This window comes from Gouania willdenowi, chromosome 13 (genome assembly GCF_900634775.1).
Source record: "Gouania willdenowi chromosome 13, fGouWil2.1, whole genome shotgun sequence".
Classification (NCBI taxonomy): domain Eukaryota; kingdom Metazoa; phylum Chordata; class Actinopteri; order Blenniiformes; family Gobiesocidae; genus Gouania; species Gouania willdenowi.
In genome coordinates this window covers 24206925-24232088 of record NC_041056.1, presented here as the reverse complement: position 1 = coordinate 24232088, position 25164 = coordinate 24206925, and the positions used below count along the sequence as shown (strand labels likewise).

The 25164-nt window shown below is 38.9% G+C and overlaps 1 protein-coding gene and 1 pseudogene across 6 annotated transcripts in view; both read left to right on the top strand.

Annotated features, from left to right (window-relative positions):
- The window catches only part of kcnab1a (potassium voltage-gated channel subfamily A regulatory beta subunit 1a), a 102969-nt gene that overhangs the window by 40658 nt on the left and 37147 nt on the right, over window positions 1-25164 (top strand). The window contains exon 1 of one of the 6 annotated variants that reach the window (XM_028464117.1): window positions 4131-4192. The exons of 4 other annotated variants lie outside the window; for them this stretch is intronic. Coding sequence is in view for 1 of the 2 variants with exons in the window: in XM_028464116.1 (XP_028319917.1) it covers window positions 5087-5295 (209 nt within the window). In the remaining variant the exon portion in view is untranslated. One more of the 6 variants, XM_028464116.1, reaches the window with a different exon arrangement.
- LOC114475113 (uncharacterized) lies at window positions 11069-11186 on the top strand (annotated as a pseudogene).

The window sequence follows — 25164 nt, the reverse complement described above, 5'->3', positions numbered from 1 at the left end:
CCTGCTAAAAGAAAATTACAATAATCCAGTCGAGAGGTAAAAAAAGCATGGACTAGCTTTTCGGCGTCGCCCTGAGACAGGATAGATCTAATTTTAGCAATGTTACGGAGATGAAAGAAGGCAGTTCTTGAAGTTTGTTTTATGTGAGAGTTGAAGGATAAATCCTGATCAAATAGAACCCCAAGGTTTCTAACAGTTGTGCTTCGTGCCAGAGTAATGCCATCTAGGGCAGTTAGGCTAGCATAGGTTTCTCTAAGGTGTCGTGGGCCCAGTACAATGACCTCAGTCTTGTCTGAGTTAAGAAGAAGAAAATTTTGGTCCATGTAGGCCCTAATGTCCTTTAGACAGGCCTCAAGTTTAGATAGCTGATTTGTCTCACCTGGCTTCATTGATACATACAGTTGGGTATCATCAGCATAGCAGTGGAAGTTAACAGAGTATTTTCTCATAACATTACCAAGGGGGATCATATAAATACAGAAGAGGATTGGACCTAGCACAGAGCCCTGAGGAACCCCGTAGCTTACTTTAGTGTACACAGAAGACTTATTATTCACGTGTACAAACTGGTACCTATCAGATAGGTAGGACTTGAACCAGTTTAATGCAGTCCCTGTGATTCCAAGTAATTCCTCTAATCTCTCTAGTAGAATATAGTGATCTATAGTGTCAAAAGCTGCACTAAGATCTAATAAAACCAGCACTGAGAGTCGTCCTTCATCTGAAGCCCAGAGTAGATCATTAGTCACTTTAACTAAAGCAGTCTCTGTGCTGTGTTGAGCTCTAAAACCTGACTGGAAGTCCTCGAACAGGTTGTTGTTTTGAAGGAAGTCACAGAGCTGAGCCGCCACAACTTTCTCAAGAATCTTTGAAATAAAAGGAAGATTAAATATAGGCCTGTAGTTTGCTAAAGTGCTGGAATCAAGAGTAGGTTTTTTGAGGGGTTTTGATTACAGCTACTTTAAAGGACTGTGGCACGTAGCCTATTGATAGGGATATATTTATTGTCTCCAACAAAGATGGGCAGACCAGGGAACAACTTCTTTAAACAGCTTAGTTGGGATCGGATCTGAAAGGCAGGTCGATGGTTTGGAGGATGAAATAATAGAGTTAAGTTCCTGAAGTCCTATATGTGTGAAACAGTTTAGGTTAGGCCTATTTACATTTAATGGTACAGCAGGCCCAGGTGAAGGCAGGGAGTGGCTAATTTTATCTCTAATCTTATGAATTTTACTTTAAAAAATGTCATAAAGTCCTCACAGCTGAGGGCTAGAGGAATCATGGGCGATAAGAGGCGAGATTGCTTTTTACTTAACCTTCGTACGTTTAACTGTACGGTAAAAAATTAAAACAAGTGTTTTCAAGGCTAAAATATCAATGACAACAAGTTTGATTAGAGTTAGCAGAACACAGTAGTAGAGCGCTGCAAGCAGCGGTAGAGCGTAAACAGGAAATGATCGATACGTCACCACGTCACCAACTATATTTATAAAGGTTTCATTTTTAAATCCTGTGAAATAGATAACAAAAAATATAATAATTAGAGCGAAACAGAATTCTAAATTTATATTAGATTAAAAAAATAAAAAAAAAAAAATGGAAAAAACATGGCAAAAATCAAAATTAATCTTCCTACCTGCTTTGTCTGCTGATGCTAACCTCCAGCTCTCAACAGGCGCTGGGCTGGGGTACACCTTGGACAGGGCTTCCAGTCCATCACAGCGCAAGGACATGTTTATTAATTTTTATTAACTACAAAATCTTTAAGCTGTAAATTTATGTTGTAAGCAGCAACTTTTAATTTTCTTTCTATAAAAAGGAAATACCTGGGGCATTATTTTACTGTAAATTAAAGACTTTCAAAAATGGCACTGCCTAGAAAGTGTTGCTAAAACATCTCAATGACATCAGGCGCTGAAGTAGCTAAAATGGGCTTAAGTTAGACAAAAATTAAGTTTACCTTGAAAAATAATGTTATCTTACAGTAAGCGAGCAGTGTGGGATTACCATGTAGTTTGCGTCATTATAATAACTAGTACAGTGCCCGTTGTATTCATATAGTGGGAGCTTAAAGGTGCAGTCTGCAACTCCTATAAAAGTGACTTTTTGTCATATTTGCTAAAGCTGTCACTATGTAAGGACAGCTTTACATGAAACTAGTAGTTTGTGTGAAAAAAATAGGCTCATTCAGCCCCCCCTGCTGCTCCTGCTGCCTTGGACAGATAGCCAGAATGCACCGCGACCGAGCAAAAAGAACCAATCAGAGCCAGGATTGTGTTTGATGGGCTGTCTGACAGCTGTTGCTCACAGGCCCCGCCAATTTCCTGGAGCTAGAATGCCGTTTTTTTTACAGTGTGTATGGTCTGGATAAGTAGAAGATGTAATTGGTGACTTTTCTGCTTGAAAGGTAATTACTGCTGCTTGATTTACATTATGTTTGATTTGTAATTGTTACACTAGAACTCTGTAGTGCATGTGTTGTTTGTGTGCGCTTAGCAGCCTCCATGTGGGCTGCTGTAAGTGACACTGAGTTGTTGCTGCTGCTGAGGTGTGTGCACGTTGAGAGAGAAGTACTGCAGTAATATACTTTTAAACTTTTAACAGTGCATGTGATATTACTGTGATGTTGCTGTCGAACTAACGTTAGCTTGTTAGCTCCTCTGAGAGAGAGTGTTATAAAGGGGTATATTTGCGGGTGCAAAGTAAAATAGCGTGTGCGATTTCCCTTGTTTAAGTCTATGGGACATGCGCATGATAAATGTTTATTTTATATTTTTTTCGTTTGGTGTATTTTTCTATAATGTTTGTTTTTTGGAGTCTTTGTGTATTTTTGTATCTTTCAGTTGTCTTTTTGTGCATTTTTTGTATAATTATTGTTTTTTGTTGCCATTGTAGTGTGATTCTGGAGTCATGTTGTTCATTTTTTGTATAAATATTTAGTTTTCTGTAGTTTTAAATAACCATGAAATATTAACTTAAATAACTTTTAGCATTACAAAAACATTTTTATTATTAACTTTCTTTTTTAAACCCAAACCAACTGCGACACAGTGTTGTCATGACCCGGAACCGGAAGTAGCGCGCTCAATACTGCGCTCATTACCGAGAGGGAGCGGTAATCTTAAAATTAAAATTAACGTTTTGCAACACCAAATTACTCAAATAACGGATGCACACACTCACTGTATTTGGAAGCCTTTGACAAAGTTTCAGGTCGAACAGATACCGGATCGGGGAGATATTCGCTCCACACACACACACGCATACAGAACATTCTTGCTTTTATAGATAGAAGATAGATATGCTCAACAGGCTCGCCTTCTCGCTTTTTAGGAGTTTGATTATATATGTAACAAAATATCGGCAATGAAGTACTTAGAGCTGATAGCTAATGGTATCACCCTTTTTTGGAGTGACAGGGCATGCATGCACATTCATAAACACACACACACACACACACACATACGTATACATATAGGCCTTTTAAGACCCTGAAGCAAAGTGTTCTATTTACCTCCACTTGACACCATGTATAGAATAAGTGATGTCACACAGCTTTAACACCTTAACCATTTAAACAAACAAAGTCATTCACAACCCTCTAGGTTATGTTATATTCTAACATATGCAGATTCAATTACTCCCTCTCTTGTAGGCTCTGCTGCAGCCCTTGTGTTTTCACACCTCCTCCATTTTGAACTGTCTATGGGTTTGATATATACAGTTTGGGATATATAACGGTACATATGGAGTTTGCTTGTATTTACTGTAGCTTTATTTTCTGTTTAAAAGACTCAAAAAACATACTATTGACTGATATGAATTTCCCCGCACTGACTGTTATACGAGTAGATTTTGTAACAGTTGAATTTTAGAAGCTGTGATGCAGTATGTAGTGGCATGCATACAATGTAGTGTTAGGATGGACATCAGTTCAGTTGTGTAGACGTTACAGGTGAACAAACCATTTAGAAATGTGTGGCTGGTGATAAATGAGTGAGAGGATGCCTGATAGAGAGAGAGCAATGGAAAGTGAGTGGGTGTGATTGAGTTAGAAAGAGAGGGAGAGAGAGAGAGAAAGCCAAGTGTGGCACTGCATGCCGCTCAGTTCCCTGTGGTGGGTTGTTGGTGATGGAGCTGCATGCGCTGCACAGAGAAAGAAGGCAAGCAGAGAGGAGCATCCAGATATCAGGTAGAGAATACGTATCTGTAGGTGGAGAGAAGTAGAAAGAAGGGAAGAATTAGGGTAGAGGCAAAATGGGACCACAGGACTGAGAGAGAGAGAGAGAGAGAGAGAGAGAGAGAGAGAGAGAGAGAGAGAGAGAAGAGAAGAAGAGAGAGAGAGAGCGAGAGAGAGAGAGAGAGAGAGAGAGAGAGAGAGAGAGAGATTGGGAAAAGTGCTGATGTGCGACACTCCGCCGTGTCCCAACCTGAAAGTGACTCCCCTCCTCTTCCACTGCCCTGCATCCTTAACCCTTCTCTGACCCGCCTCCTCCTTCACCCTCCTCCTCCTCCTTTTCCTCCGCTACCCCGCCTCCACATGCCATTACTTGTTCTCTCTTCCCCTAGTCAGACCGGACAGAGAGCAGTGCTTGGGTCACATCTTGGTCTCCTTTTTTCCCTCCTGCTTCATCGACCTCTGTCGTCTCTGATTTTTATTCTGCAGCTCTTCTTTCTGGAGAGTCAAAGCTTTGATGATATGAAAGAAGAGATGACCAGTTAGGGAATAAACTGGGAATCCCTCATGAACTGAAGAGGCTTTGTTCTTCTCCAGCTTTTGATGAGTGACCTGTTCTGCTCTTTTTGTTTTACGGAAACAGCCTTAAACTTGAAGAAGTGATGTGAGGACGGCCGAGAAAAGAGAAAGAAGAGCCTATTCTGCAGACTTGCCTCACAGAACAAGTAATGGAGAAGCAGCTTTTAGAAGCCCCAGAGTGAAGACGAAAGAGGAGGAAAAGTCAAAAGACTCAGAGATTTAACAAACACACTTTTGAGGACTTCTGCGTTCTCGTCAGTCTCAGATCCTCCCTTTTCCATTCTCACTTTACTTTTCCTGGGTTGTGCTGCCTCGACCGAGTCCACAGTCATGCAGGTGTCCATAGCCTGTACGGATCACAACCTGAAGAGGGGAAATGGGGACCACAGCAAGCAGAACGCCACCAGCCCCAACGTGGTGAACCAAGCCAGGGCCAAGTTTCGCACGGTGGCCATCATCGCTCGCAGCTTCGGCTCATTCACGCCTCGCCACATCTCGCTGAAGGAGTCGACTGGAAAACACACAGGCATGAAGTACAGGTGTGTGTCAGTCAGGGCATCTTACTCAAAACATCTTATTAAAATCAGCTAGGTTGCATTCATTTAGAACTTTTCTTTTCTCCCTTAAGTGATCTGACTTGGTACATCACTATCATTCCTTTCTATTCTTATCCCCCTTCAGGAGTGAATGGAATCTGTCTCGTCAACACTCCTCATTCAATATTGAGCCTTTGAAAACAACATTTAAAAGTGGCATCTATAAAAATATGAGAATAGTATTAGTGCTTTATGTATTTTGGGGATAATCCTTGTGGAATAAGTACTCTGAGAAGTCTGAAAATGTTTTATCCACCCATCGATAAAGCAAAACCTTTAATTTATCCTGTTTTTTGTTTTAGTCTTAAACTTTATATTGAATTGAATTTGAAATATTCCTGTCAATCTAGTTTTAATGATTTGAATGATTGATCCCAACAGGTTTCGAGTGTTGTACATTTTCAGGGAAAAGTAGTTGGTAGTATGTTGAAACACTTTGTGCTCTTTGTACATGTGTAAAAATGAATATCTGAAGAAAGAACTGATGCAGTAGGATCTTCTCATGTGCTGTACACTAACCATCTGAAGCTTCATGCTTTTCAGTCTTCTTCATGGATACTAAACTTCATGCTTTGTCATGAATGGTCTTCTTCTGCTTTGCGTCTCACAAATACACACTCCAAAACTTTTCTACCTCATCATCTTCCTCTCTCTCTCCTTGTTTGGTGATTTTGTTGAGACAGTTCTGCGGTGTCTGAGCGGGATTTGACCCCTCAGCTCTTTAACGACTGTAGCTCCAAGCTCTAAAGCTTAAACTTAAACACATCACCAGCTTTGTTTTGAGGGAAAGCTGGACAGCTTTATTCATGCAGAGCTTTTCCTCCGTGTGCATTAGATTGGAGGTCTGTCCCTTATATATGATGAGGCTGTGTGTTATCATTGTGTGTTTGCAGTGCAAGTGTGAGTGCACTGGGATACGATGGTGACAGCTTGCTGTTCATGACGTTAATCTATAATGACTCAAAAGTGTATCATATTTTTCATTTACATACTGCATGTATCAGTGTGCATTAGACCTCAATCTGCCAGCAGTTTTGCTGCAGTCTGAAAATTTGACTTTGTTGCATGAAAGTGTAAATTACATGTGTGCCTCTGACTGAATAAACTAGGTGAGTGATCAAATGCGTCATTGAGATAGTCATTTTGTCTGCCTAGGGTTGCTGTTTACAATTTTCCTCACATGAATTTGTGTTTTGTAGCTTTTCTCACAATGTATGTTATCGATACCTATTAAATGATTGTGCTCATTGTGCTGATTTAACAAAGTTCTGTAATAAGTGACCAGTTTTAACCACACTTGTCTTCATGAAGGAAAACATGAAACCTCAGGAATTTAAATTAGGCTCAATGTTTTCAACATTCTGGTGTCGTTGGGTTCTTGCATAGAAGGAATGATCACTTGCTTTAGAAAACCAAGAGTTTGGTTAAAGCAGTGTTCCCAACCTTTTTCGGGTCATGAGCCCTGTTTCTGAAAACCCCAGAGACATTAGTTTTTGATGTTTGTTATACAAGATTATTGCACAAAGTGACAAAATGCGCCAGCTCAAATATTTTTTTTACTGCATTTAATTTGAACTCTATTCATATTTAAGAAAGTTTAGAACACAAATGATAATTAAAACAAATATAAAAATTTAATTTTTCCCAGTATATTTTTATCAATTAGGCTTTTCAGGTGACCGCATTAAATTTACAACCAACATGGGGTCACGACTCCAAGGTTGAAAAAAACTGGGTTAAAGTATCAGTGACTGTGAGTGTAAACTGACAGGGAATTATTGACTGTGTATATTGGTAGGACATTATTTTTTTCTGTTCCTGAATAGAAGCACAAAATAAACTGTGTTTGGCATTTTGGGTTTTCGCGACCAAACCAATTATTAAAAAAAACCCAAGAAGCATTCCACACAGTGAGAAAGATCTTAGTGATGAAGTACAATATTAAATACTACGAAATGTAATGTTATGCCAGAAGAGTGGCGTGACATGGAGCACCATATAGCACATTTAAAGCATTACAGAGATAGCTCATTTCAGTGAAATGTTGATATCTGGCGAGCTATATAAGCAAAAAGCTTTAAAGACCTTTCATTTACATTTTAAAATGCAACTTTTGAGTAGGACAAAACCACATGCCAGCTGCAGAGTACCTGTCAATTTGTCATTAAATGTTTAGATGGCAGAGACTATTAAAATTGAGTCTGACAAAGGATGTGGACAGGCTAGAGTTTCTACATGCATGAGAACAATGAGTGACAGTGACAAGAGAAATGGAAGGGAAAGAGGCTGAGAGAAGAATGGAGACAGTAATTGAGTGCGTGTATGCGTGCGTGCGCGTGCTGATCGTCCTAAGCTGTGTTGTCTTCTGCTGACAGTAATGCTGTGAGACAGATTATGTGAGGAGTGAAAACGTCTTGGTGCCCCTCCGTATCTCCTTCAGCTCTCACCTGCACTCCTGCTTTTCTAGCTTGTTGTGAGCTCTGTTTCTTTTTATTTTAGGGAGTGAACCCAGGGTTGCTCTGGCACTGCAGTGGGGTTAAAAGCATGACAAGCAAAAATGCATTGGCTGCTAAAAGTGAACACGACTGTGGTAGTTCGTTTTTTTTCTAACTTATTCTTCTTACTAGTCCTTGAGCACAAATACTGCCCTATTATACTAACAAAGGTGAGTAAATGAAATATTAATATGTACAGTGTGGCTGGATCCAACCCTGCTCTTAGTGCACGTAGGAAAACTTCCTTCCACACATTGTTTCCTCCTTTGCACAGTGTCATCTAATCTCTTAAATTCATTGGTTTGTTTTGGGTAATTTGGTTTTTTAACATGCACTAAACTCTCTTTTTTTTTAAATCACAAAGCTGAGCAATAGTCTGCACAGACACAAGGGACACAACTCATCATACAGGGAGTAGATATAAGAAAACCTATTACCTTTAGATAAAGAGCCACACTCGGTAAATATAACAATTGAACAGCTATTACCACAGGTTGTCAAATCTCTAGTGGTCATTTGTTAGTGCTCTCATCAAGAGAGAAAAACTATTTGTAAAATTGATGCAGTAAAACTGTACTGGTATGTTTGGTGAGTGTGGAAACTGCAGACTGGAAACGAGGCATGCTTTGCTATGTGCCCTATTACTTTGGTCTCTGACTGCATGCATTTAGTTTATTTAAAAAAAATCGGAATTCCCTATAAGCAACTTATACAATACATATTTTATTCTTCATGTGTCCTCCTAGTTTTTCTGTTATACTGTGATGATGTTGCACAGTGGTTCAGGCCTTACTGTAAAAGTGCGTTCACACCGAACGCGACTTCAGCGACTGTAGTTGCTTAAGTCACCCGTGATGAGTTGCTTGCACATAGTCGAGCTTTTAGTACACTTTATCGTTTCATCTGCCTCATTGACGTGAAGATGGGGAGAAACTTATTGCTGATTGGATGTCGCAACACATTGTCACTCGAAGTCACTTGAAAAGTTCAACATTTCCAAATTTGAGCAACTTCCAACAACTCAGTCACGCCGCTTGAAGGGAGGTTGTTTGACTTTGCGTCATTTACATATGTTTTGAATGTAATCTAGTCGTGAGAGTCACTGAAGTCGCATTTCGTGTGAATGCTCCTAAGTCTACACAAAGTGTTCCGTTCGAAACACTGGACGAGGCCAGCCTAAAGTTTGCCTCTCTGAGGGCTGTTTAGTTACTGGCTCTGGCGTCAGCTAAGCGGGTCAGTGACATCCATGCGGTCTCGGTTCACCCGTCATACGCTAAGCTCTTCCTGGGCAATGCCAGGATAATCTTGAAGCCCATCTTGGCCTTTGTGTCGAAGGTGGTGGGCTCATGTTCTCCCATTGACCTTTATTGCCTCACAAGATGAGCAGCGGCCTCGTGCTGTGTCCAGTTCATGCGGTGCGCACTTATATGGACATGACAAGGAGCTTCAGTTGGAGCGATCAGCCTGTTACTAAACAACTCCTGTCACACTGGGTTGTGGAGGCTATTGCTTTGGCTTCTACGAGTCAGGGTCTGCGGCCACCTGAGGGTCTGCGCATACACTCGACTCGGGGTCTCGCCACATCCTTGGCTTTGTTCAGGGGAGTGTCTGTACAGGACATTTGTGTGGCGGCAAGTTGGACCTCGCCCCTCACGTTTGTTCGCTTTTACATGCTGGACGATTCCGAGCCATGCGTGGCACGGGCGGTTTTACTCTCCAGATGTGTAGAGATTTCTGCCCTGTGGGATGGTCTCCGCTCGATAAGCATGTCTGCAATACGGGAGCAACCACATCCCATAGTGAGACATCTCACTAAATATTATGTAATAGAACTTTAGGTTATGTATATAACTCGGTTTTATGAGTAATATGAGTGAGATGTCCACCAGACAACCCTTCTTGCTCAAACGAGTGAGAAGAGGTGCTTGTTTTGAATGAAGGGTGTCTGTCCGCCTCCTCCTTTTATAGGCTGTGGGAGTTTCCCTGGCGGACGGACATGTTTCACCAGCCAATCAGGATTGGCAGATTGATATTGCTCATAGAACTGGGGTTATGTAAATTACCTAAAGTTTTCATGTAAGCTTCACATTACCAAGACTCACACATCAGTTTTGTCTGTGTTGCATCAGTGGTTCACCTCACTCATTACACTGATGTACTGGTGTTGGAGTTCATTACACTAATAATGATTTATGTTTTCGTCGACACGTTAACGATCAGTCAATCACCTAAACAGAGGACATTGATTCTTTTTAGCTGCATCTAAGTAAGAATCAGTGTCTTTTAAAGACTGGATACAGAGAATAAACATACAATGGGGCAAAAAAGTATTTAGTCAGCCACCAATTGTGCAAGTGCTCCCACTTAAAAAGATGAGAGAGGCCTGTCATTTTCATCATAGGTACTGTAGTCTTAATGCACATGGGTGAGTGAGGGTGTGAGAGGAGACCAACACTGAAAACCTGCAGCTTGCACGGGAAGGCCCTCAGAAGTCACTTTGACCTTTGTTTTCGGTGGTCCTTCGCGGGGGTTTGTTTGGAGCGACGGTGCTTGTGGGTTGGGGGCCTTGGGACAATAACTAGACAATAACTTGTGACAATAACTAGACTATGACTAATTTAGAAAATAAAAATCAATTTATATTTTAGTGGACTAATTAAAAAAAGCTATAATTTTGCACATGGGACTACATCTGATCAGAAGCATGTGATCTTACACATTGATTACGTCAAATCTGTCTGTGTGTATTTACTAACAATATCATCCCATGTCATGCTGATCAATGCTAGTTGAATCAATAAAAACATACAGAAACAGATTGATCGGACTCAAATGTTAATGCCACTTAGTTGATAAGTAATATAACTGAGACTAAATTTGGACTAAAACTACATTGTATTTTAGTCCACTAAGATCAAATCCAAATTTGCTGTCAAAATGAACACTGTTGCCTTCATTTAGACATAGATGCTTGATTTGAAATGTTTTCAGTTTGTTAAGACCGCAGATATTAGACGTAATTCTATTATTGTATATTTCTGATATTACCTGTTGTTGAGGAGAATAACTTTTTACAGGTTGTGACTCAGGTGTGTTTTAATATCTGGCCCCGTGACGTCAGGTTTCTCTCTCTCTCTCTCTGAGGGAAAGGTTCAGCAATATGTCAGAGCCAATGTCAAATGTGGCCATACCAGCCTGTCATTGTGGCCATACCAGCCTGTCATTGTGGCCATACCAGCCTGTCATTGCCCGATCTCGTTAGTTCTTGGAAGCTAAGCAGGTCTGGACCAGGTTAGTAGTTGGATGGGAGACCACTGAGAATTCCAGGTGCCACAGTGGGAGACAGTCGCTCCAGTGGTATCTGTCATTGTGTCCTTGGGCAAGACACTTTACCCACATTGCCTAGGATGAATGTAGTGTGTGAGTGTGGCGCACCATGGCAGCCTCGCCCCTGCTACAATAGTAGCTTACCACCACTAAATGTGGACTGTAAGAATAATGCCTTAATTCTGTAAAGCGCTTTGAGTGTCTATGATAAAGGAATTTATAAAATCAAATGCATTATTCTTTTTATTATATTTGAGAAAAGAGTGCAGGAAAGAAATGTGATCAAGTAGATGTGGGAGAGCTAATTCCATCTGCTGAGGAGGATAGGGGATTTTTATTTATTTATTTTGATTTTTTATACAAGCAAACGTTGAAACAGCACACAGCTTTGTTCACAAATATACAGTACATATATATATATGTATATGTTGATCTATAACTAGCATTAAAAAGTTGTTTAAAACGCTGAGGAAACATATCATCTTGTTTTGTAATGAAGGAGCAATTGGAAACCATTGAGTAGGATGCTGATATCATCTGTGTTGGTGTAGATGGCCCGCTGAGAGCTTGCAGAGCTCCGTGATGTGAAACGCAAGAAGGACATTAACTGTTCACCAATCTACACAGTCTATGGCATTATGCGTAAATTAAAAGAATCACTCATGTTCCTTTGTGCTTATTGTGCCCCAAAATCAAGTGGATTAGTACTAAACACCAGGGTGTTAAGTACTAATCCACTTTCCGAGGTCATGAACTTATTGTGTCTCTCAGAGTGTAACAGTGCACTTCGATGCAGGTGGTACAACAGCAGTCATTGCATCTATAAATTATGAGTATCTTGGACAATAAGCACGGTCAGTTTCTGATTGCTCACAATATTTAGTTCCACCACAATTAGTCACACAGTCACACTTTGTTTCACTTTCCCTTTGCATGGACAGACTAAGGATGTTTTTTAAAAACATAAGAGCCCAGCGATCAGTCTCTATTCCAACACACCTGTATTTAAACTAGAATTGATCACGAATACTGGTAAGTTTTTACGTCACTCTCTTGGGTTGGAGCCAAACATGCAGGCTTGCAGTCCTCCAGGACCAGTATGACACTATCTCAAGAAATAAAAGACGCAATGACTTGGGATGGAATTTCTAATCCTTTTATCAATAAATTATTTCAAAAATAATGCATCAATTACTGAGACATAGTCATTTCAGAAAAATCTATTTATTCTAATCACTTTTGGCATGTCCTGATTGCAGTAGTTTGAATAAAAATTATATGCAGATTCAAGTCTCTTTAAAAAAAATAAGCCATTTTTCTATTACATTTTTATCTCTCAAGTAGGCTGTGAACTCCAAATTAGATTTAGTTAGATTTTGCTATTTAATTGAAAGAGATATAGATCAACATTCAATCATTTTCAAAACGGATTAAAAAGCAGGTGGAGTAAAAGGAAAGGAGAGCGCTAGGGGAATAGGCAACATACGAACATATGAAAGAAAATCCATCACACGTGAACGAATAATCTTCTACGCCCCTCGATGATATTCCAGTGTGAATTGCTTCTCAAAATGTCACTCGTTGACGGAAAACTGCTGCTGTGCCCTTGGGCAACAGTTAGAGCAGGATGATTGATGGCCGTCCTCAGCTGAGAGTTTGAGTAAATGTGTGAAACACAAAGCATTTATTAAACCACCGATAAAAAGGGATACATTTGTAGTTGTGGAGCGATATGTGTCAGATGTTTGGACACTTAGTGTACAGTACTTACACTGGTTGGTGATTTCTGTATGATTCAATTGTTATTCTGTTCTAATGCTTTTTGAACATCACTCAAAGGTGTGGAGGTGGCAGTTGTATCTTAATGAAAGAGATTTGAAGGCTGTGCATATTTTATCTGAACGATAGACCTTCTTTAATTGGGAATTATTTATTATTTTAATAAGAAAGGTATTGTTGTGCACATAATACATCTTTTAGCCAGTGGCTGACTAATGTAGACTAAAATAATTTATGGTTTCTAATCAATCGTTTGGTTGTAACTTTTTGGACTTTTTGGCAACTTTATGTAAACTTTTCTGGTTGGAATTAGATGCCATTTAGAAGCTGCTAACGCAATACAAAGCACTTTAAACACGCTCGTGGAGGTCGACATGTTTGAGAAACTGTAACAAAGTGATTACGTAAGTTAAAGGCATCTGATTGTTCTGATCATAGTTTAGACTAGGGGTGTCCCGATATCAGCCAGAAAACGAATATCGGATTTTATCGGACTGCATCTAAAATCTCCGATATATATTATATTGTATTTATTCAACTGTAGAATACTGTAGATATTATGTTGAAGGTTAAAATGTATGTAACCAATTGGTTAATAATAAATGGGTCAGTTTTTCTCATACCTACTTTTGCTGACTATTGTTCTCTGTTTGAATAACATCACTTGATCAAGTCTTTTCTAACATTCCACACTACAAAATAAGTAATAAAAGTATGTATGATTCGTGCTGATATCGTATCATATCGATATCGGCCAATACTCAAGGCTACAATATCGGTACCATATCTGAAGTGAAAAAGTTGTATTGGGACATCCCGAGTGTAGACTTGCGCGTTTTAGGGTGTCCTTGTTCAGCTGGAAAACATGTGTGATTCTGTAGTAAGATGGTTGATGGCGGTATGTAGATGCTACGTTGACCGGCATTTTCAAAGTTTGATTTATCCATTCCTGAGAAGTGCAATTTTAAAATCTGTCCACCATGATGTTCCTGGTATTCTTAGGAATAATGTCACAACGTCAAAGGAACTGGATCACACATAAATAAGCACTAAAACATGGGATTGAAATGCTATCCCTCCATAGACTTTCTATGGGAGTGGAAATACGACATGATGCCAACGCTGATTGGCTGAGCAGGTCTCTCAGATCAATGGGCACAGGTCAGATAGTGGAGCCCAGAGTTCACAGCAAACATGGTGACGCTGCTTTAAGTTGTTTTAATATTATTTGCAGCATGTCTATGAGTCAGTCACACTGTTTGTGTTTTTTTTTTAGGCTGAAGTAGTTGCATCTTTGTTCCAAATGTCTATGATATAAAGCTTGATTTATTTCCTCATTAAAAAAACTCTAAAATCAGAGTTTAGCTGCATTTCAAAACCTGACATGATGTGACTTGGTCTGATTTTAAGTATAAATGAATACAAAACATTGAGATTCAGCAGTTTGAGCATTACCTTTGTTTTCCGTCTACAGCAGACATAGGCAACTGGTGGCTCAGGGGCCACATGTGGCCCTCTGTCTAATTTTGTGCGGTCCTTAAAACAAAATTGTAATTTATGAAGTTGGAAGTTATATGAACCCCAACAAAATGCACAAAATGTCAACAAAAGTACACAAAATGATAACAAAAACACACTAAACAACCACAAAAACAATAAAATATACTAAAGGACTTCAAATACACGCAAAATGCAAAGGAAATTGCACAAATAACCAGAAAAATGCACAAAATCACAGAAAAATACACAAAAAAGACAACAATAACACAAAAAATATAACAAAAACACAAAATGGCAACAAAAATTCACCATATTTCTAAGAAAATAGACAAAATGAATTTAAAAACAAAAAAACTAAAGAAAAGCCAAAGACAAAACCCTTTGTTATTTCCTGTATTAATGCTCAGATTGGTCATTATTCTAAATGCTAACATAAAAGTTGATAATGTGGCCCTCAGATCAGACAATCACATTTTTCTGGGCCCTGCTCTGATAGAAGTTATCCATCACTGGTATACAGTTTATCAGGGTAGACGTTTTGCCGATGATACAATGCTTGTATTACACTGAAATAGCTTCAGATGCTGTTACAGCCGCAGAATGTGAAGGCTGTTGGAGTGATGACTAAGTGAGTTTGACCAACTCATCAGCTTATACAACGAGGTGAACACAACTGTGAATTGCAGTCTATTTAGTGTCTTTTTTCATCCAGTGTCTACCTTTTTAGAAAAAGCCACCTAAGAAGCATCAATGTACCTGAATAATATACAGTAGATATTTATATATTGGTATAGCTCAGCATGCACACATACAATGTGTAACACATGTTTATTTACAGTTTCCCTCCTCCTTCTTCCTATATACTGGTCCTCAGCAGCCCCTCCTTTTTCGTTCCTCCCCCCTCTTCCAGCTGCACATGAGATGCTTTGAGGAATAGGTGCTAGCACATACTGTCTACACCCCTGGATGTCTTTGAACCGTGTCGTAGAAAAATCATCTAATTGTGCCCTTAGGCTGCTGTAGTGTTCACTGCGTGGCTGGCTGACACATTTACATTCCTCACATGACGTGCACTCACATGTGAAACGCACACATGTTAACGCCAACACGTTTCATTTATGTTTTACATGTTTCGCTGATGACATGGGTAAGGAGGAGGGGCTCTGTCGTCTGTTGAAGTCACTACTCACATGAACACATTAACACGCTGTCCTACATGAGACACTGCAAGTATTTATCTTAGAAGTCATGTCAGGTGTTTTTATTGAACTAAATATGATGTGTCTGTGTTTCTAATACAGACTGACATTGAATTCCTTGCCGATTCATTTAAAATTACCAAATATTTGCCAGTGACCAATAAAATAAAACATTTACAACACTCAGAGAACTGATCAACTACGAATGAAACATACTTTTATCATTTCATTTGTAATGTGGAATGTTAGAAAATGCTTGATCAAGTGATATTACTCAAACATACAACATACATCTTGACGTTTTAATGTTGCGATATCTTGTTACGATATATCGTCCCACTGTTATTATATATCAACGTATTCCATGAAATTTTACCTTAAACATAAGAATATTTTATAATTGAATTAAATGAATAATAATAAATAAATTAGAAGACCATGAAAAATAACCTCAATAACCTCAATGACAGGCTTCATGGTGATGAACACATGATGTAACCACAGAGAGAAGCTGTGACTGAGAACATCCTCTACATGATGATCACTGATATGAGGTCTGTGTCCATGGTTGAAGATGAAGCTTCACTACAATCATCCTCACCTTTAATCCAGGTCACATTCTGCCCTCAACGACACAATTTATGTTTTACATTTTACAAAGCTCATGGAGAGAAAATATGAAGAGACTTTAAAGGAAGTGAAGAATGCAATGAACACAAACAGCAAACTGTGTCTCACTGCTGATATATGGACACGTGTAGCTAATGAAGTCTACCTTAGGCTGACCTACCACTACTTTCACAATGGGACGAATAAACAGGCTGAAATTAAAAATGTGGTGTTTTTTTATCTGATTCATCAAGTAATAAATTTGTTTTATTGTTTGTGTGCGTGTGTGCATGTGTGCGTGTGTGTGTGCGTGCGTGCGTGCGTGCGTGCATGTGTGGAGGGCATATCTCCCTGGCACAGTGTCTGGATTAGAACATTGGAACATAGGGATGACTTCATCACTGTGGAGGTAGGACTGATGACATCATTATGGTAGAGGTAGGACCAATGTTGCAATGTTCTAATGTTCCAATGTTTCAAAATTTGTGGCGCATGTGGGTGGGCTCTCCAGTGATTGGCTCTGGCGCGCACATGGTACGGTGTGCAGTGATTGGCTAATAAATTATTTCTAACTGATGACATCATCACTATAGAAGTAGGAGCAGTCTTCCAATGGTCTAATGTTATAACTGACCTGACGTCCCACCTTCAAACACAACCTAATTTGGCCATCCATGAAAAAGAAACTGAACCTCCCACTTTTCTATAGCAATACATACTTCCTACGGGCACTGCACTAGTTTGTAAAAATTACAAACATCCAGAAAAGAGCAAATAACAAGAGTTATCCCAATACGTAATGTTGAACACAATTCTATCAAAGTGCTTTGTTACTGAATCTGTGCAAGCTTTGCGTTATTTCTCTGCAGAGGTTTCTCACGCAGCACAGCTCTTACAGGACTGCACATCCTCACACGCTGTGGACTGAAGCTTTGCTCTGCCTCCTGCACAGTGTCAGGAGATAGATACCAGGTGACAGGCCTGTACACAGGAAAAGATGGAGGGGGGGGCTGTTATAGGGCAACAACTCCAACAGGACTGCGATGTCCTTTATCTAAGGAGGCCCAGGCACAGTGATGAGGTGTGACAAAAAGACTTTCAGCTGACCATGTGTGTGCATTCAACAGTCTTAGAATGTCCAAAAAATGGGCCTGTTTTCACAGCCTCATTTATACTTGCCAGAAAACACCAGAATTAGCACAATTACCACTGGCGTACTGTTCCCTTTTTCTGACAGGAGAACGTTCAAACTGAGCACATGTGACAGATATGAGAGCCTGGAGAAGCTGTGAAGAACATTGTGCTACCATCCAGATGGGGATGGGTCAGTGATGTGTGGGAAGACTTATTCTTGAAAGTTTGCAGCAGTCTCCATGTGCTCAGAACTTCTTTATTCTATATGTATTTCACTGTGTGGGATTCAGTTTTTTTAACGATACCAACACAGTTAAAGCTTGGTGAACCCAAAACCTTAAAGTGAAATTATAATTATAATAATAAGCAAACCATAACGAAGGTTCATCTAGATTACGTGTCAAACCCAAGGCCCGGGGGCCAAATCTGGCCCTTTAGCGCAGTGTTTTCCAACCATTTTTATCCCAAGTACCCCTTATCCTTTTTGTCATATCGCAAGGATCCTTTAGTTCACGTTATGTATTGTTTATTTGTGTCACCAAGCTCGTCTAAACCCTTTCCTGTGTCTGGTTCATAGTGAAATTTGGATTTAAGCTTTTTATTGATAGATTTTTGGAAGTTTTGGCCATTTTAGGTTTTTAACATCACCTTTTCATGTTGCTTTTTTAAAGCGTTGCGCCACAATTTATTATCGTTGGATGAGAAAATCGTCTGTGTGTATGTAAAAATGTGTCCTATAATATAAATGTACTGAAGTACCCTTAAGGTTACATGTACCCCCAGTTGTGAACCTCTGCTTTAGAGCATCTAATTCGGCCAACAGGAGAAAGTAAAAATGACAGAGAATGCATGAGTCATTGTTGTTGAAAGAATTTTTGGGAAAATAATTTTTTCCAAAGTCATGTAATTTTTCTCAAATTATTCCACAAAATCTCCCCAAATTTAATAAAAATTGGTCAAAAAAACAAAACATCAAAGGACATTTAGGTATCTGTCACTTATTGCTCTGATATTGTTGATGCCTGCCATACTTTGTCTAATTTATAACTGGAAATGCAAACTTGGGGACATTCATGTTGAATTTGTTCATTTTCCCACCTAAAACCTGTGACCCACTTGTGATCACAACTGGTACGTATTTGGCCCTTGAACCAAAATGAGTTTGACACCCCTGATCTAGATACAGGAACTTGATTAAAGGAGACATATCATGCATTTAAGTCCTTCCTTTTTAGATATAAATCATACAGTTGTGGTCTATATAAAGCGGAATTGCAATGCTTGGGTCTGAATTCCTCATTATTATAGCTCCACAGGCCCTTTTTCTACCCCTTTTCTGATGTGCTTCTGAGAGCAACTCGTTTTGGTGCGGTCTCTTTAAATGCAAATGAGACACTTCATACCCCGCCCCCTCTCCAGGTTGCAGAGGTGACACTCGGTTCAACTCCACCCTGTTCGTCCATTTTTGTAGTTTGATAGAAGAGATACGGCTACGTAGCGGTGCATAAACTTTTTATTCAGAGGTTATTTACAAAATGTCAACAACAAAAGACTTGTCCATCCAGCCTTACATGTTCGAGCCAGAGTCTGACCCGGCGGAGTGAGATGAAAATGAAGAACCTGCAGAACCCTAACAAGTGAGCTAACACAAGCACCGAGCTAACGCTAGCGCCAAGCTAACGTCACAAAATGCATTTTTATACAGTCTTTTCGGAGACAAAAACGGCAAAATGAAATGACTAATGAAAACTTTAGACTTAAATTAAATCACGTAGGCCATATCATCAAGGATCTAAAACGAGCACACAGCGCTAACATAAGAAGACGGTACAACTGCTAATGCTAACAAAACAATGACAGGGACGTCTTATCATCACACTTTTTAGCGTTATTTACAGCTTACCGAAGTGCTCTGTTCGTCGTTTCCAAAGATAGAAGGAATTGAACCCTCAATCAGACAAAGTATTTCGGCAAATCCTTCTTTATACTGGTGGAGCTTGCAGAAGCAGTCATCCTTGAAGTGCTTCGCGCACACAAAAATGACCTTACCCACAGATGTGGGTACATTTCCATAAAAAATAAAACTCAACCAGGCACTTTGAAAAGGTTCTGATGCTGGGAGACGGTGTAATGAAGCATGTGGGTTACTACATCCAACAACCAAACATTTTGACTTATCCTCTCGTATCTTCGGCATCCTTGAGCTTGGACTAAAAAATAAAAGCGAGAAATAAAAATGGCGGATTGCTCGAAGTGCCTGGAGTCGATGTCTTAATTTGGCAGTTCCGCTGCAAATACTGTGACGTTGTTGTTCAAAAAACGTAATAGAGAATAAAATAGAAACAGATTGAAAAATATGACCAAAACAGAATATAAAGAGCACCTGAAGAGACTAATATGAACTTTTCTGTACTTCTAAACACTCTAAATATACAACAAAATGCATTTAAGGGCTAAAAAAATGGATTTAGCATGATATGTCCCCTTTAAGGTTAATCAATCATCAACCAGACCAAAAAGTAATTGTGGTGGTGGTGTTATTTTTGTTTGTTTAGCATAATATGTGTTTGGCAAAGGAAGTATAATGTGAGTCAGCAGTGTGTTATCGACTTTACACATTGCACAGTGTAGCACTTTGAAATCATTCAGTGATGATCAGGAAATGACCCGTGTGCCATTCTTCATGGAGATGATTCATGTGCAGTGTAAAAGCTTTTCTTTTGATAGACACCATTAATACTGAATAAGTGATATTGCTGTTTAACCTGCAGTGTTCCCTCTCTCTCTCTTTCTGTCTCTCATATTTCAGTCTCCATAGAGCTGTGACTAAAGAAGCTGCCAAGTTGCCAGGTTTTGCAAACTGTAAAATTGTGAGAAGGTTTTTCTGCTTCAGCATTTTTTTTTTTATTTAATTCTGTTTTTGTAAGCTCTGACTGATGCTGAATGAAAAGTAAATAATCCATGTGAATACAAACTTGCTTGAATGCTAACCTTGATTTAATGTCCAGTCATTGTCAAGCCTATAACTAAATTTATTTGCATAAATCAAAGCCCACCGACGTACATTCTTTTTTAGTTAATTGCAATATACTTGTTGGATTTACAGTATAGCAGGTTCTTTAGGAAAGTCATTACATGCTTTCTATTAGCGATGCACAATATTATCGGCACATTATCAATAACAGCCAATATTGGCCATTCCGCTGATATATTCAACCAATACAGTAACTGGCTTTGCTTCCTTGATCAACCCATAGACATCACATACGTAGATGCTTCATTGCCCATGGAAAGGCATGATTTAGCTCCACCATCCTGTGTGTGGGGAGCAGACTGCAGCAGTGTTTGTAAATCAACAGAGATAAGAGGAACTCAACAATCTCAAAGTGGAATTATTCACTGAATTTACTAATTTCTAAACGGTTAGATTTTATCCTCATATATAACTGTGAAGCAGAATTCTGGGAACTTTTAAAAGGGCTGTTTTTATATCTCAAATACAAAATGTAAGTTAGTAAGTAGCAGGGGCGAGGTCCACGGAAAAAAGGCTAAATGCGCGCGGGGAAAATTATTTTGTATGCTTTATTGTGCATTCATAATGCTTTACCTAAATAAATAAAATATGCAGTTTATTATAGCTTTAAGTCACTACATGTCTGACTGCTTTCCTGCTTATCCCCAGACATTTAAAGTTCAAGTTAAGTTATTTCAGAGTAAAATGAGACAAGTGAGAGTTTATCATCATTCAAATATCTTGTAGACTAGAGTATGGTGTTTAGGGTGACCTTATTTTGATTGCCAAAAAAACAGGACACTTAGGCCAACCTTGGCTTACTCAAAAAGTATTGACTTTACTATATTGTATTTTGCCGTTTTCAAGGTAGAGTAGTAAGTTGTTTTTGTCCTCAAAACAAAGACCAATGCATTAGCTTTCAGAACCTGCTAAAATGTCGCAGATAAAGCAAATACTAGTGGAATTACAGTCTTTAAAACAAACATGTTCCTGAGATTCGTTCAGGGTCCCTGGGAAAGACAGACAAATTAATTGACAGACAGATTAATTTATAAAATATTCGAGTAAATCCGGACGTATGGTCACCCTAATGTTGTTGGCATCACAGATGGCTGAGAATACAGAGATGTTGTTGCTCCGTTGTCATACAATAAACGAGGGGCATTCAGGAACCATCAGAAAGTTTATTTTATTTTTATTTTTTAAATTAGATTTGGGGCTAATGAGATCATATCTGGGTTATAGCCCCGAATAGAACAGCCTAGTAATGCCACTTGTAAGTAGGTAGTAACTGTTTAAAGTAGGACAGGTTGCAATTTTCTTCATTATTTTATTCAAAAACAATTGTCATGAATAAATGACATGTTCTACATGAAGTGAGTTGAAGTATTGCACAATAATTCTGTTTTGCTAACTGCACTAAAAAATCAATTGGATCTTGGCCAAAAATCCTATATTGTGTATTCCTACTATCTATATTTACAACAGGATGCTCTATTTGTATGATTTTAGTCTCAAACTAAAAGAAGACCAAGATTAGTTTATCCTGTCAAAAACAAGCTAAAAGTCTCCAAGGTGGAAAAACATTTTTTAATTATGTATTTTAGCCTGTTATTGGAATATCAGGGCCTCATTACTGCTAAACTCGCGGGAATGGGTTTGTTTACTTCAAATTACCCTGTAAGCACTTTTTATGTGAAGCCAAATGTATCATGGTTACTCTCTAAAATGTACAGTAATGTATGTCAGACATCATGACCACAGAAGGCGTTCCATGAACTTTAATGTGCAGCGATGCCATCTCCACATGTAATTAACCCATAAGCATTCAGTGCAGCATCAGCAGGCGCAGGTGGACACACTGGGATAATAGGATAATAAACCCTTAACATGGTAGAACCATGAAGTGTTAGGTTTACGACTGGTGTTAATGCTTTGGAATATTGATAGCTGCGATGTATCACAAAAAAATATAATTGTAATGCTGCTAAATACACCAAGAATACAATAGCCAATGGAATTCAAGTTAACGGATAAATAGTTAAACCATTTGAGAAGAAATTCAACAGACACAGATCAACGGGTTTCATCTATTTCAGTATTTCCCACACATTTTTTAAAACCATGTCACCTTTTAGGCTTCTAAAAGTCTTTCATAACATAAAACTGTTTTCAACATCACTATGATAGACCACACTGCCAGCTACTGACATAGAGGATTCATGAATTACTCTGTAATTGGACAGATTATCTTTACAATAGCACATGAAGGAGCTACGGCACAGTGGATACGAAGAAGAACCAGAACACAGATCTAACCCTAATTGATAAATGACTGATGAGGCATTGGGGCAACGGAACATGGGTTGGGAACCAAAGGATCGGCGGTTCAAGTCCCGGTGGGGACTAAAAATACGGAAGTTGTTCTGGTAGGCTCTCGAGCACTGCCGGGGTGCCCTTGAGCAAGGCACCGAACCCCGACACTGCTCTGGTGCGCTCCCGTCATAATAAAACCAGCCCCACTCTGACATCTCTCCATTAATGCATGTCCACAGGTCCTGATTGTGCGTGTGTGATTCAGGCCTGTGTGTGTGAGAAGCATGCCCCTAAAAAATAACAGTGTAAAAACCAGAATTACCCCCTGGGACTAATAAAGTATTTAAAAAAAAAAAAAAAAAAAAAATAGATAAAAATTCAAAATTCAGTCCGTCTGTGGCTATTGAGGAACTACAAAAACAGATTAGGGCCCGTTTTGATGGACGCTGTTGTCGTATAAGGTGAATTGGCCCTAGTCAGCTTCCGTAGATTTGAGTTTGATAGCAAACAGCCTTTTATCATGATTTTATATTTTTAGTTTATTTTCAAATTTTCAATTTTAATCTTGTCTTTTCAACTTTAATTTTGACATTATATATCAACTATATTCTTGAAATTTCAACTTAAATCTCAACATTTTCAACTTTATTCTTGATTCGCCCAAAATAATTTTCTCCATCAAAATTGGTTCTAATCTGTTTCTATATTTTTACATACGTCTGACTGAAATAAAAAAAAGTTTGTTAGTGTTAGTGATGCATTCCAGTTGGCAACTTCTTTATTCATTTGGGTTGAGCAGATGTCACCGTCTTACAATATGTTTCGATATATATTGAGGTAATGCTAAGTTAGATTAACCATTTTTTATTCAACCATCAAATCAAATAACCTACTGTACTTTTATTGGCTCATCCCAGTGGAGCATTTAGCTGGGCCGATTGTTACTGTACTTTGATTGGCTGTAAGTTTATCAAAGGTAATACCAATATAAACTCTCAGCTTGGTGTTTCACATGGAATTAAATAACTATGCAAAAAAAAAACGTATTATGATCCGACAGCATGTTTAAGAAATTAAAAACTTTAATTGTTTGTCAAGACATACCTATAGCACAGTGTTGGATGTTACAATAAAGTTACAGAGGTGTTGGAAGGGTCTAACTCTATTCTATCATCCCATGCTCTTTCACTGCTGCAAGTTTCTTCCTTGAGAACCTTTCTCTCTCACTGCTGTTGTGCAACGTACTGATCGATAAAGATTGTCTGAGAGACTATTAATATATTAAACATTTCTGTACTTAGTCATTGAAACGTGTCTAAGTGTGACTGGGAGTTAAAACAGGTTGAAGAGGCATTCAGCCAGGCTCCGCTCCACTCTCACGTGTGACTGTTGGCTGCGTTAATGTATCTTGCTTTTCTAGTACACAGCAGTTTTTTGACATTTATAAAAAAAAATGATTGCTATAACTGTGTGTTTGTGTGTGTGTGGGTTTGTGTGCGAGTGTGCACATGTCGACAAAGCAGTAATTTAGAGAAAATCCATCAGAGTGTTTCTTGTCCGATGTACTAGAGGAATATTGATTGGGTCCCTCGCACTCCAGCTCTCCAGCATAGGCTCTGAATTGTGGAAATATTGCTGGGTTTGATGTTTCTCCACATCCCAAGAGTATCTTTAATTCAATCTCTATGTCTGAGTGTGTGTGTGGTTCAGTATTGTGTTGTTTGGGAAGTGTATGACCATTATTATCAATGTTTCGCTCAACAAACACTGCAAATATGGCAATTAAAGTGTTTTTTTTTTTTTTTTAAATCAGATCTTTGGTGTTTTTGTTCTGATAAATAGAAGTTTGTGCCACATTTGAACCAGCAAGCATTTGAGACACAATATCAAATGACAAAGCTCTCTCCAGTTCCAGAGTACTTGACCTGTACATTTAACAGTGAAATGTCCATTAAATTGGGGGAAAGCAAGTCACCTGTGCATGACAGGTCAACTAAGCTACTCATTGAGTTTTCTTTCTTTTGAAAATTTCTCAAATTAACTTGATTTAACTTTTATCACTTTATGAGATTGGTCAAGGTACAATTATTCACAGCACAAAGGCCAATCTTCCTTCCCAACCTGGGACAGTGTTAAAAGCTGTTAATATGCCAACTCTCACAGAAGGTATATATGCATTTTAGGGCCGGGACTTTATCGCGTTAATTGCGATTAATTGATTACGGAAAAATAACTAAAAAACCTAAACCCAGTTAATCACTTTAACACCGGATGGAAAACAAAAGCCCAGTTGTGTGCAAATTGTGCAAGAAAGAGTTTGCCGATCACCGGAGCTCTTCTAGCCTCAGTGCTAAACATGTAGCAGCTAGCACGGACAACGATCTTTCAGACACTAGTCCGAGCATGCAGTGTCGCTAATCCACACCCGACAAGACGACAG